Source organism: Miniopterus schreibersii, assembly GCF_964146895.1.
Source record: "Miniopterus schreibersii genome assembly, chromosome: 6".
In the NCBI taxonomy this organism is placed as follows: Eukaryota; Metazoa; Chordata; class Mammalia; order Chiroptera; family Miniopteridae; genus Miniopterus; species Miniopterus schreibersii.
Window position 1 is genome coordinate 76,804,799 of NC_138107.1, and position 14,520 is coordinate 76,819,318.

General features: G+C 36.1%; 1 protein-coding gene across 5 annotated transcripts in view; it reads left to right on the forward strand.

Annotated features, from left to right (window-relative positions):
* Positions 1-14,520, forward strand: part of ADGRG6 (adhesion G protein-coupled receptor G6) — a 130,219-nt gene that overhangs the window by 73,638 nt on the left and 42,061 nt on the right. For 3 of the 5 annotated variants that reach the window (XM_081140323.1, XM_081140319.1, XM_081140320.1), the window contains exons 5-9: positions 252-320; positions 2,687-2,773; positions 8,735-8,820; positions 11,485-11,537; positions 12,508-12,570. In XM_081140323.1, coding sequence (XP_080996449.1) covers positions 252-320; positions 2,687-2,773; positions 8,735-8,820; positions 11,485-11,537; positions 12,508-12,570 — 358 coding nt within the window. The remainder of the gene's footprint in view (positions 1-251; positions 321-2,686; positions 2,774-8,734; positions 8,821-11,484; positions 11,538-12,507; positions 12,571-14,520) is intronic. The other 2 variants (XM_081140322.1, XM_081140321.1) reach the window with 1 other exon arrangement.

The window sequence follows — 14,520 nt, forward strand, 5'->3', positions numbered from 1 at the left end:
ACACAACTTTTCTTTCATGTGTGGATGGCCAATAAACTGAGTTAAAGATTTTGAGGGATATTTCAATAACCTGATTTTACATTTGCAGAAATTAAGACACAAAGAATTTAAAAGACTTTCTTAATGTTGGAGTATTACTGGTGGACACTTCTAGGGCTGCTCCTAGTATACCAAACATATGACTCATGATTTTCTTTCTGGATAATATTAAATCTTAAGTACAACTTATATAATCCTTTGTGTTAATCAAGGTTCCTACCTGATCCCGCTCCCAGCAGCAGAACTAGCCAACTGTGCAGATTTGGGGACCCTCTGCCAAGGTAGGGAGCCAGCGTCGTCCTCTGGAGTCTCTCTGTTTTCTGCTTGCTATTTTGGATAATGTAGTTTTTATTGTTTTGATTTGTATCTTAATTTTCTCTTGGAAAGCCAGAAACCAGCAAAACAGAAGAATTTCTGGATGTGTTTTAGTTGCGTGGGTGCACAGTGCGTACAGTGTGGAGAAAGAATGCATTCACAGACTGGATGACCACATTTCCATAAAGCACTGAGTTTTTTAGATGTGAATAATTATATGTTATTAACCAAGGGTTGATTTCACTTTTTCCCCCTATGTCTTCTCAAGAAGATTGCAAAGGTCCAGTGTAAATACATCCATACAATGTTTTGAAAAAGTGTTCATGTCTAAAATTCAAGGGGAAAAAATTAAGTTGAATATTCAGTTAAGCTTAAGACAAGACCATAGGCAGTTTATGAGGTGCAATATAACTTAAATATTAAGATAAAAATAATTATACTAAACTAATGTTAATGTAATTTTATTAATTATTATAATGCATAATGATTATATTATGGTCAGCATTCTAATGACATATTATGGACTAAACAGTTGCATGCTAAATAATATGTAATTAAATTCCTATAAGTTTTAAAATAATAATATATTTTACTTTAATTTTATTATTGCTGTTCCTAATTTCCCATGACCCTTTTCATCCATTTATTCAATTAAATGCTTCTTTGTGAAGTAGCATGATCTATGTACCACATTAAGAATCATGATCATGTCTTTTGTAAAAGCTGGATCTCTTATTAGGAGGAACATAGTGTGAAAGTAATGGTTAGAAGTGGGACTAAATGAACAGAAGCTGAAGATGTCTTCTGTGGTTTCAGTAGGGCTGTGATTCATTATTATCTTGTTTCCTTTCTGAAACATTATTCTTGATATTATTATCAATGAATACCTTATGAAAATAAAAGAATTAAGTAGTTTCCATGAGCTCAGTGTACTTTAAAAGTAATTATATGACACAGAAAAAGAAACACATTTTGCCTAGTTCAAGATCTAAAGGTCTGTACAATTTATTTATTTTTTGTCTTAATCTGAGATACCTATAGTACTGATTTCTTGGATCACAGGACCAGATGCCCAGCTATTTTTACACCTGTGTCCTAAATGACCCAAAACTCATTTTCCTGTTTATTGATGTATTTTGCATTAAGATAAATATAACTGTTCGTAATTTTTTTAAAAAGACTTCAAAATGAACCCCCATTCTTAAGTATTAAATATCACTTTGGAATAGAAAATTTTTCAGTTCAGAAGGGATACTTTTTTAAAGTAATAATGCATATTTTGAAACAAGGAATTCAGAATTTTCTAAAGACCTCTTAGGAGGTAATTCTTTGTGTAAACACATTTAAATGTTTTAAATTTAGGAAATTTTAAAAAATTGAGACACCTAACAAATGGTTATTGTACATCTTAATGTACATTTAATACAAATATACTCCTAGGATAAACTAAAGAAATATTATATGTATAGTGTTTTAGCTACTTATACAGGATGAAGGAAATGTAGGTTTACACTGGTTTGTATGGAAAAAGACATGCAGATTATTTTTATTACAATAGATTTATTAACTCTGTGTTTCGTGTACTCACAACTCTAAACCTACTTCTGCCCCACCTGGTATATCTCCTTCAGAATGCCTTAGAAAAATATTTTCAAAGCATTACATGAGGATTTAATCTTTGAGAGTTTTAATAATATCAGAAGCATATCTCTGACATAATGCTGTGAAATGTCTCCCCCATAAAATTTGTCCTTATGAAATCCATTTTGCCCATCACTTTAGTAAAGTTATTGGGATCTGTAGGTGATTGATTTAGTCTATACATTTTATTCTTTCGTTTTACTTTAAATTTATCTTCTAAGGAGAAATTCATTTTCCTCTGAGATTTTGTTCCTCCCTTCTCAGTAAATCAGAAAGACCGACTTAGTTTAGATAATTTTCAAGCTGATGGATGTGGTATAGACTGCCTTCTCTAACCTTTTCCTTGTACAAATTCAGGAAACTGAGTTCTGCACGGGTAGTTATTCACAGTGTGGTTGTCAGCCTGTTCATGGCAGACCGAGGCCTGGAATCTAAATGCCCTTGCTCCATTCTCTTCGTGCCAGGTCCAGATCGTGCAATATGGCACCAAAGGACATGCGAACTGATTCTTAATGTGCCATAGAAAGCATTGCTTCATTTTATGCATAATAACCTGTAGTCTGATGCAATTAGTGGCAAGAAATAGTTTCCCTTTCTTCTCCATATATTGTCATGAATTAATTATGGGTTGCTCATCCATATTAACTGCCATATGCTCCTTGCAAAATTACATCTTTCTCATCTTTATTAGCAGCTACTGTAAGTTCTCCTAGTACTACACCACCTACTGTCACCACTAACATGCCTGTTACTAACAGAATCGCTAAACAAAGCAATGGTAAGAAACTATTACCTTTTATATTGTAGTATTCTGATGTGATAAAAAGTTGTTTTCTAAGGGTGGAAATATCTAATGTTCCAAGAAAGTTTCTGTTATTGGAATCAGTTGGTACTTTTGCAAGACTAGTAAAATAAATATCACTTGATTCTCTTGAGTTCCTTTTTCTAATGACCAGTGGAATGAGTTCATTTCCAGCACCACTCCTCTGTACTTCTAGCTAAAATTTCTTTCAAAGGAACTTTTATGAGAAATGCATGTTATTAAAAGGAATGAATTTATATTATGCTAGAGATCCCGGAAAAAATTTATTCATGGTATTTTGTCAGATTATTCTCTTCAGGAACATACTTTCTAAAGGATTTTATAATTTTAAAAAGAAACCTAATTTTAGTAATTTAACTTTTCACTAAGGCCAACTTTATGTTTAAATGTTTGTGTCATTTAAATCACTTTATATGGTAATAACTTGCTCTGTTTTCATTTGTTGAAGAATAATGGTTAGAATGTGCTTTTCTATCAACTAAAGCATAAATCAAGTTTTGACTGAAAAACCTTCAAATAACTACCAAATACATCTTGCCTTTATTGCATATATGATTTTCTATTTATATTATTTGTAATTTGCAAATGTAGCAATTATATAAGGTAAGACAGGAGCAAGGGAGAAGCCTGGTGAATGGAGCTTTAGTTAATGTTTCCTATATGGGCCACATACATAGCCTTTGGGTAATTCAGAGTAAGTGATTTCGGTTTCATCTGAAAAAGAGAAATTCCAATCAGGTGACCACACCATTGCCTCGAATACAGTCATATTCTCAAATATGAGGTATTAGAAACAAAAGAATTTTCCCAACTCCAGTCATTTAAGTTGTGAGGCCAAGACATCTGTAATATATCACCAGGGGCCACAACCCAGAGAAAAGAAACCCACACAGTTCATTTTTTCTTTTGGCTTTGGAGTTACATCAACTTCCTCTGTAGGGACATTTAAATTGGAAGTATGGAATATTTTACATGAAATGTAAAGAGTTATAAAGACATCGATTCAGGGAAGTGTTTATGGTTATTCTGGTAGTTACACCAAGGAGATTTATGATGGAGCAAAAATTCCAGCAACCCCCAAGAAAGCAACAGCAGCTGAAGTTTCCAGTGCATATTTCACGTGGACGCCCGCCAGTAGATGGGAATATTATAATTCTAACGAAGCATTTCACTCTTTGTATGAACATACAAAGAGCCTCTGTGGCATTCTCCCTCCAGGACTGGCACATCCTCTGCTGCCCAAGAACATTTATACGATGCTTCAGAGTCCTTGCCTTGGTGGCGTAGAGCTGTATTCACTCAATCATATCATTTCTGACATTCTTGAAGAGAGCTTTGTTTAGGCCACATCTCTCTGCGTCATAACCTTTACTGGAGTTTCAACAAAGCAAGCAAATGTTAGAATCAGTAGAAATGGTTTGACTTGACCACATTAAAGAAAAAAATTCTAATTCAGATGATTCTTGATAAAAATATAGCCCTAGCATTTAAAAATATTTTAAAATATTCATAGGTTGTCATGTAGTAGAAATATTCTCAAAATTGTGTACTCAGATTTGTGTACCAATATTTTTTACCACATCCTTGAACCACCTCTACCATCCATTTCTTAGTTTTTTCTAAATTCATTCACTTTTTTATTTAAACATTTTCATTTGTATGGGAAAATTGGTATGACTATTGTAAAGTGAAACCATAACCACTTGTTTTAAAACAAAAGTGAAGCCCAGTTGGCCGTGGCTCAGGGTTGAGCATCGACCTAGGATCCAGGAGATCGCAGTTTGATTCCCAATCAGGGCACATGCCCTGGTTGCGGGCTCAACCCCCAGTCGGGGGCCTGCAGGAGGCAGTCGATCAATGACCCTCTCATCATTGGTGTTTCTATCTCTCTCTCCCTCTCCCTTCCTCCCTCTGAAATCAATAAAGACATATTTAAAAAATTAATAAATAAATAGATAAATAAATAAATAATAAATAATAAATAAATGTGAAAATAAATATAACGAAAACAATGCTATTGGATCCTCCCTATATCCTCTTGCTTTCTCACATCTCAACCCCCCAAAGTAGTTATCTTTTTAAAAATGGAGACTAACAAAGTGTTAGAGATAGACTATAATCTAAATACTATTTTTTCTTTGGTGTAGTCAAATTTGAAATAATTGAAAAGAGAATTACTTGTTCACCTTGTGAATAAATGAGATTTAATGTCCTGACCTTGACTATCTGAGATCATTCACATACTGTCAACAATTTCAGATACACTTTTTTTATTCCTTGGGAAACCGATATAGTAAACATTCTCAGGCCTGTGATCTGATATACGGGGTGGAGCAAAAGTAGTTGATAGTTGCTCATATGGAAAATAATACAGTAATTAATAAATAATAATGAAGAATAAACTCTTTGTTTCACATACAACTTTTAACCTACTTTTGCCCCACCCTGTGTTAGAGAATCTGTTTCAATCAGTGTAAGAAAGGCAGGCAAACTATCAAATCCGTTTTACCTGGTTTTGTAAACTCTGGACTACCAAAGAGTTTTACTGAGTTCCTCAGTAATGAGGGGGATTATATACTAAGAAAATCTTATCTCTTAAGATACTTTTCACAAACAGATATATCAGGAACTAATGGAAGATAATCTAGGTATTTCCACAAATAAGTTTTAACCTTTCCTATTAAATTTCCAAGAAAAGGTCCTTTACTAATTATTATTTCCATTCAAAATTATATTTTTTATGCTTAAAGCATCACTCTAGTGCTACTGAATATTAAACTTTTGTGAGGTCAGCAACCCAAGTGAAGAACTAACTTTGTTAGTCTTTATTATTGTTCTAAAAATCTAGCTTACAAGTACAAATTGTAACACTGCTTCTCGTGTCTCACGTATGTTTAACTACTCAAATAAAAGTTCCCTCTCATGATATTTGTATGGATCCAACAATCAATCTAGCTGTTCACACCAGGAATCTTTAAAGAAACTATGTGTGTCAGGTGAGCAGGACTCCAGTCATATTACAAATGCCACTGTCGTAATTCTCATCACTAGTTCAGAGAAATAATCTTGAATCTAAAATAACATTTGCTTTATATATGAATATCTGTCTTTTCAAATATACATTTTAAAATCTACCTTTCAGCCCTGGCCTAGTGGCTCAGATGGTTGGAGTGTCGTCCTGTCCACCAAAAGGTGGCGGGTTCGATTGTGATCAGGGCACATCCCTAGGTTTCATGTTGGATTCCCGCTGCGTGCATGGGAGAAAACTGATCAATGTTTCTCTCTCACGTTGATGTTTCTCTCGCTCTCTCTTTCTCTCCCCTCCCTCTTTCTCTAAAATCAATTTAAAAATATATACTTGAGTGAGCATTTAAAAAAAAAAAAAATCTCCGTTTCAAACCTATATTTCACAACCTTGACTAGAGAGTGAATACAGTAATGTCATTTCTGTATCTTCCAAGAAACTCTGAAAAAAGTGTTAAGAAGACAAAAAGGAAAAAATTAATTGGAGAAAGACCTCCAGACAGGAATGAGGTTTTGTAATACCACATGTGTAATGGCAAGCAGTAATTTCTACTTTGACGTTCTCGTGGCTGGAAGAGTTATCTAACTGGAAGATGAATACACTCTTCAATACTTTTTTCCCCGAAGAAATGTCTACCATAAATTCTTCTGGCCTGGATGCCATAATTAGGACAATACATTCATCTTTTGAAGTCCCTGGAACAAAGGAAGCTTTGGGAATAGCTTTTCTATTGAGTCACCGAGGGGGCCGCAAGGTTTATGGGGCGAGAGCCTGGCTGCAGGATGTCCGGAGAGGCTGCAGGGAGAGGCTGTGCGCTCCCGCACCCGCTCCAGCTCCTGCACCCGCACCCGCACCGGCACCCGCAGCGCTTAGCCGGCGGTCCTGCTGCAGCCAGGGCCCCTCCACCAGCCCTTCAGGGGGCATCGCGTTTCGATTTGGCCTCTCGCTCTTGGACACCCCACAGCATTTCTTGTTGACCCACATTCTTCAAAATTGCTAAATAAGTGTGACTAGTAGCCCCTGCCGAGCAGTTTTCAGCCAAGTGTAAAAACATCACATCCCCAGGCGCCTGAGCGGGGCCTGCGTGATGCCCGCAGCCCAGAGAGCCTGTGGCGCGGGTGCCGGTGCCCGGGTTTCCAGGCCCGCGCGGGTTACTCGCTGCAGGCAGCAGGACTAGGGACAGGCCTGTGTTTGTAAATTGATCTCGGCTGCCTCTGACATTGCTTGTCTTTCTTGTTTACAAAAACAATGAATTGGATAAAGAGTGAGGTAGGAAATATTTAAATTTAAAGAAAAGTGTCTTAAATGTTTAGATGCTTCCATAAAGTTTCAGACATGTCCGTGATGGAAAACACTGATTTTTAGTATTTTGCTCTGTTTTTCTGAGAGGGAAAGGATACTTCTGTTGAACAAACACGTGCTTTAGATCTCCACCTAGTGGCAGCTTTTCACTACTCTCCTGGCATCAGGGAACATTCCTAGGACCCTGAACTAAATATACAACCTGGGACTCCTGCAATTTGAATTTCCTCTCAATCACTCGGAATGTCCACGTTTTGATATGATGCGGTCTAAAGTGTAAAAAGGTTTTGTTTTGTCTTTTTGTCTGAATTATTATTATTTGTCTAAATATCTTTCTCTGAATGTTTTTTATTTAGAATATTTTTAAAGGAATATAAATTCAGGATCATTAAAATACCTGAAGAGTTTTAGAAGCTAAAATAACTTAATGTTTATAAATTAAACTCACTGGAACCTGTACCAATTTCATATATTTATATTACATCCTGGGGTGGCTTTTTTTTTTTTTTTTAAAGCATGAGATTCTGACCCATATACTGGAAAATCATTCTTTTAGTAATTGGACAGCAATTTGCATTTTGGTAAATTTGGGAATTTCCAGAGGCATGCTTTTTGTATTTTTTTTTGTACTGCCTCCTCAAAATCTTTATTAAATCTGTTTTTTGTCATTGTTTTAATTATATATTCCTACATTTTCTGGGCATATTTTACTCAGGACATACCAAAACGTGAGCATGAAGAAAGACGACTGAGTATAAGGGAGATTCAAGAAACTGTTTTCTCTCAGTAACCTACCATATTTTATTTAGTAAGGTGCCCTGTGACATGCATCTGGGGAGATTTAGCAAATTCTGGTGGTGAGTTTGATTTGTGTGCATGTGTGCGTGCGTGTGTATGTGCGCGCGCGCGTGTGTGTGACATACTTTAAAGATTGCCCACAAAACAAAAAGGCAGAACTCCCTCTAACGTCGTTTTCTTTTCAAAGCAAGCTACTACAATTGAGATTCTTTCTGCAAATATTATTTTCCCCTCTACTTTGGTACAAACGGCTACATTTATGGAATTTTGATTTAAAAAAATCTAGTGAAATCCAACCCAATAGCTTAGCAGAAGTCCGAGCTTTATTGGGGAGGGGAAGGAAAGGAAAGGGGGGTTAGGCCGGGGGCAAGAACCCGCATAAGCCTGTTCTCTTCGGGGTTGGCGCCTGCCCGTCTCACCCGCTTTCACACGCCAGACCCTTCAGAATGTACAAGAAAAAGATAATTTCTTGTTACAAGAAATCAAAGTGTACATGAAAAAAATCACTACTTCACAGACCATAGATATTAGAAATATATAGAATTTAAAAATATGAACTTGCAGGTAATAACTTAGGAGGCATGAATGAACTATCTATAGGAATAAACTAATCTCTAACCCTAAGACGTTGCAAAGGTCAGTAGCATAAAGTCAAAATACCTCAGCAGTTTTCTGCACCTGCGTAGATGTTTCTTTTAAGTTGCATGAAATTCCGTGATTGTAAATTTACATTAATGATGTTATGACTCTACAATATACTTAACGGGCTAAATTCTATTTCCAACGGACAGATGGGATTGTCTATAGAATTTCCATAGTGATTCAAAACGTCCTCCGTCACCCCGAGGTGAAGGTGCAGAGCAAGGTGGCCGAATGGGTAAGTGAGCTCGTGCAGTGTCTGCGCTGCTTTCCTGCTGGCCGGTGGGAATGTGGGGACGCCCCTCCCGTCCGGCTCCCTGGGCGCCCAGAGCTGGGGCCCCGCTGCTCCCGGGGGCGCCGGGCTCGCGCAGACGGGCCGGTTGACAAGGGACCAGAGCGGAGCCTTAGGCTAACAAGCCCATGCGCGCTGCTGGGTATCTTTATCTGCTATTACATGCACACATTTTCAGCCCTGTTTTTAAAGTTATATTTCTTATTTTATTCCTTGTTTGAGTGTTTTTGAATCAAAACCCGAAAAGTTTAAAAAGATGTACAGCAGGCCCTCGAATAACGCCATTTCATTCGATGTGATTTCCTTATAACGTTGACAAGATGCCATAGATACTTAATTCTTATTTACGTCAATTAGCCTGTGGTAAAAGGAGTCTTATTATGTATCATGTCGCTGAAAGTCACAGTAGCTATTGGTGACTTTAAGTGAGGACTTACTGTATCATGAAAACTTGCCACCCATCCTTGTAGCTTATCTGCCTGGAGGTGAGCCTGGAAATCACTGTAACTTTTTCTTGGGTTTTTCTAGAATTTGTGCATGTGAAAGAGAGTAAGCTTATTTTATACTTTTTACACATACATTACACACCATTTTACATTGCACTTATTTTTGTTATTGCCAGATTTGCAACATTAGTACACAGAGACTTTCCTGTATCTTTTTTAAAATACTGTATAGGGTTCCATTATGTGGCTGTTGTTTATTTAAGTCACCTGTTGATGGACATTTATATCAAAATTTATTTAACCTGTATTATATTGATGAAATGTTGGTAATTTCCAATTTAAAAAAAACTTTAACATTGTTTTCTTTTTTCTTCTTCTTACAAATACAACACATGGATTTATTTTATTATTTTTCTTCCTCATAACAGTTTCAAAAACTTTATTTTTCACAGATTTCCATTACTTATTTAATTTTTCCTATCGGTACTGGACTATGGGACTTTGTACTCCTTGTTAGATATCATATCGTTGCAGTTCAAGCAGCTGTTGTGAATAAAGTCACTTGGGTATACATTCTGAAGTAAGAAAAGTGGGTTTCTTACAGGTGTCTAATAAATATGTCCCTTGGTGGCAAAAGAGTTAAACCATACCTTGAGATGTACTGGCGACTATACTTTTTATACATATGACATATTTGAACGATAGAAAAACATAGTCTTATTTTTAAAGGCAACACCCTTTAAAACAAGTTGACCACAGGAAACAATAGTATGTAATTAACAATTCTATTCCAAAACTGGGGACAAAAGTGAAATTCTCTAATAGGAGTCAAAGAAAAACCGCTACTGTTGACTTTTTGGAGTGACCCCTTAACTTTAGTAATTAATTTAAATACTAGAAGATATTTAATTCCTAAATGGAGAGCGGTCTTTATAGAAAGAATGTATTATTGCGTCCCGTTTTCTTTCCAGCATGGTTCTTTTTGTTTTTTTAAAGTCAGAATGTTTTCAAAAGATAAAACTCTTTCTTTTCATTCCCAAATAAACCACATCTAATGCTATGAATCTCAAAAATTACCAAGAACCTGCTTTAGAGAGAGATAATTTTACATTTATATTTATTTCATGCTTGCTTTTCAACATAGGATCATTCTCATCTGAAGCTAAACTTTACTGGACACTATCAGTTTAAGATGCAAGATACCAAAGCAGATACTTGATAACAGAAAACATAAGTGGTATCTGTTATTTATATTATTACTATTTACAATTTAAAAAGTTCTGTCAGAATTTCTTAGAATTTACATTTAATTTTAGAATGCTTGCAAGTAAAGCTCAATATTTATATGAATCATGACCTAAAAGCCCTTTGGAAGTGATATATAAATAAGAGAATTTCATGCCAGGAAGGAAATCCTGTTTTGTGGTTGTACTGGACAATGCACATGAACATTTATTGTTTGTGTGGAGAAGAATCCATCGCTTCATTAAAAAGCCTGCTGCTGAGACCTAAAAAGACTGATCAATAACCAAATAATAATTAACATAGTCCCCAATATGTTGAAGTCATTTTTGGTTAGTTTTATTTAAAGGTTTACATGGTTGACTTACAATTTTTCTTACTGCTAATATTTTTGTGAGATGATAATCGCTAGGAAAACATTATTGCACCTTGATGTGTGTTCAGTGAAGACTCTGGAGGTGTTAATGTGCTTATCTTCCCTACGCACCCTCTTTACAGCTAAGTTCGCAGTGTTATGACTAACTTGGTGACCCATTCCAATATGAGCCAGAGAGGAAAGTACAGTGTTTACAGACTGACCGACTTGAGTTCCAGTCTGGGACCTGCTCGTTCTAGTTGGGTAACCTTGGGCAAGCTGTTCCATCTCTGTGAAGCCCAATTCTTCACTTAAAAGACAGCAGGGGCAGATAATACCTATCTCATTAGTTGTTTTGGGATCAAAAGAAATAACATTTGTAAAGTTCTTGGCATGCAATGATCCAGGAACTCTTATCTTTACCTTTCTTTCACTCCTTTGCTCTCTGGGATTTTCCCAGGGTCTTATTCTGATAACAACTTATCTTTTGGGAGGGAAGAAACTTGATTCAGATTTTTTTTTAAAAAAGTATTACCAAAACTCACCCTTTTCCATTGTATTTTTCAGCTCAATTCAACCTTCCAAAATTGGAACTACACTGTTTATGTGGTTAATATCAGGTAAATGACAGGATGAATTATTTGAGAAATAAAAAGTAGTATCTAATTTTATACTACTCTATCTTTCTCTGATTATACCTACACACACAAACACACTCATACACACGTGTGCCATTTTCATAACCTTTCTAAAACAACCCTATATTATGTCGTTTCTTTGCACGAAAGCTTCAGTGTTGCAGCAATAGTTTTAAAAAATATTTTTATCTTGGATCCTAAATCATTTTACTTTTAAATTTAGCCTGTACTCCTAAAATATGTTTGTGATTTTAAATAAATTTTATATATATGTGTGTGCATGTATTACTTAACAAATATATTGTATGTTATGATGTACCACAAATTAAAAGAGGATAATGAAATATAAGTAGAAGTTCTGTTAGTTTTTTCTCTTACCCCAGGGGGCCGTCTAGAGTGCCCCCTGGGTTGCATGCATCCAATTTTTTACAAGAACAGGACATCTACAGTGTGATTGCAACCTAGCTTTTCAAAATTATCTGTCACTATTCTATTTAAAAACTTCACTAAATCCCAAGCACGTAGTAGCATCCATATATGCTCCTCTGCCCCTTGTTTTCACAGTTTTATACTAAAATTGGCTATCTAAAATGTATTTTGTAGACCCTAAGCATATATTCTGTATACCCAAAAGATATAATAGCACAGAGAAAGGGATCAGCTGGTCACATGGGTTCAGGAGGTACATTATTAAACAAACTGAAGCAGCTTTCTATATATCAGAACATCTCAGATGCTTAGCATACTAAAATGCATTGTGAATCGTGAAAAGAGCAAAGAAACGTAGTTGCCAAGCTTACTTGACTTGCAGCTAGTTTGTCTCGTGCATGTGAAAATACTAGAACCTCAGAACACACATTTGGAAATACTGGCTTATTTCCACCTCCACAAATTTTGTTGTTGGTGTTATGGCAGATAGGTTGATAATGAATCTACGTATTTTTATTTACAGTTTTCACCTGAACACGGGAGAGGACAAGATTAAAGTCAAGAGAAGCATTGGAACTGATCAAAGGTAACACTGAGAAAGTCTTAGAGAAATCATAACACCCTTTCTCTTGCCCCTGTTTTGACTCTCTGGTAGAGAAATTAAAACAGTGAGATAGGAGAGAAACATGTTAATCACATAGCGCACTTAGGTCATTTTTTTTTATCACTAATGCACACTAATTTTTTTTTTTCTTATAGCTAAAAAGTAATAGAGCAGACTGGATACAAATGTACCTCTGATGAAAAATAATTCAGAAGTAGGACATATAAAATGAATGAATTATTAGTTTTAGTACTTCCAGCTAATTTACAATAACCAATTCCAATTAGCTCTCATTTCCAAGAGACCTTCAAAGAAAAATAAAATCGTTGTAGTTTTTGAAGTAAGGTATTTATGTATGATAGCATATAATGGTATTGGTAATAGGTGTGACAAATATTTTCTGCATTTAAAGCCATCAGTTAATTTTCTGAAGTTTCCATTTTAAATCTATATCAGGATTGTGACTTAAGCAGGCAGATAACTTAATGGATATGTCCACCATATATAATCAGTTGGCACATGATCAGTTGGCTATTCAGAGTGCCGTGTACCGAAAAACATCCTAAACTCCTACATGTGTTTATGTTGCTATCTTACATCTCCATAGAATTAAATAAAATTACTAGAAGAACAGAAGTTTACATAAGTCTTGCTCAGTTTCAGTGGACTGAATTTAAATCATGGATTTACAACCATAATGATGGAATGGACTTCTTTTCAGTTGATACATTCTCATTATCAGAAGATAAAAATAAAATGTTATGAGAGTTAACCAGAGAGTTTTCTTCTTTGTTCTTTTTCTGTTCAGCATTAGAAAAAAAAATGTCTTTAAAGTTATATTTGAAGCTCATCGTTTCTGTATATAGTCAACAGACTGGAGTGAGCCATCTGATGAAGGAAAGTTGTGGGTTTTCTGGTCATTATTCTTTTTCCTTTATGATCTGAGGAATAATGTATTTCAAAACTATATTCTTTGTTTTTTTAATAGGTTTTTATTGATTTTTAGAGAGAGAGGAAGGAAGAGGGAGAGAGAGATAGAAGCATCAATGATGAGAGTCATTGATCGGCTGCCTCCTGCACGCCCCCTACTGGGGACTGAGCCCGCAACCCGGGCATGTGCCCTGACCGGGAATCGAACCAGTGACCGCTTGGTTCATGGGTCGACACTCCGCCACTGAGTCACACCAGCTGGGCAATACTGTATTCTTGATGGACGTTTCTCCTCTATTTAGCCAAATAATGTCTTCTCCAAGCCTTACTGCTAGATCATATGGAGCCTTGAATAATGATTCCAGTGGTGACCAGCATCCCTTGCTGACCTGGCACCTGGGGCAGCCCTAGCTGGGGGTATCACCAGTGGCAGACTCTCCTAGGAGGTCAGCATTGCCCTTTTTAGTTTACTTACTGTGATTCTTCCACTACCTGACAGTGCTGCAGTCAGCCAACAGCAGTCTGTGTCAGCACCTCAGAAACTCTTGCTTGAAAGACATTTAAATTCATGGAGTCCTGGTTTCCTGTCTCTCAAACCTCTGGGTAACTTCGCAGAAAAGTATAGAGAGAGTAAACTAAGACGATGTAGATAGGAAAATCCGCACAATTAGTTTTTCTTTGTTGTGAATTCTTGACGTCGTTTGAAAATTTATTCTCATAGTTTTTCCTGCCCTCTCTTTTTTTTCCTACTTTCTAATGTTCTCGATAAACCTTTATAGTCTCTCATAGTTTCTCTTAAAACCATAGTCTACTAGTTTTACACATACTCTTTTTTCCCAAACTTTCCTTTCAGTTCGATTGTAACACTTAACACAGACCATAGCTTCAGATAAGGTTATCGCACTCCATCGCCTAGACAGACAGGAAACCAAAGCCACAGAGGCTGGTTCATTCACATAAAGAACGATTGATGGCAGCGACAGATAGAGCTTGACTTTGCAG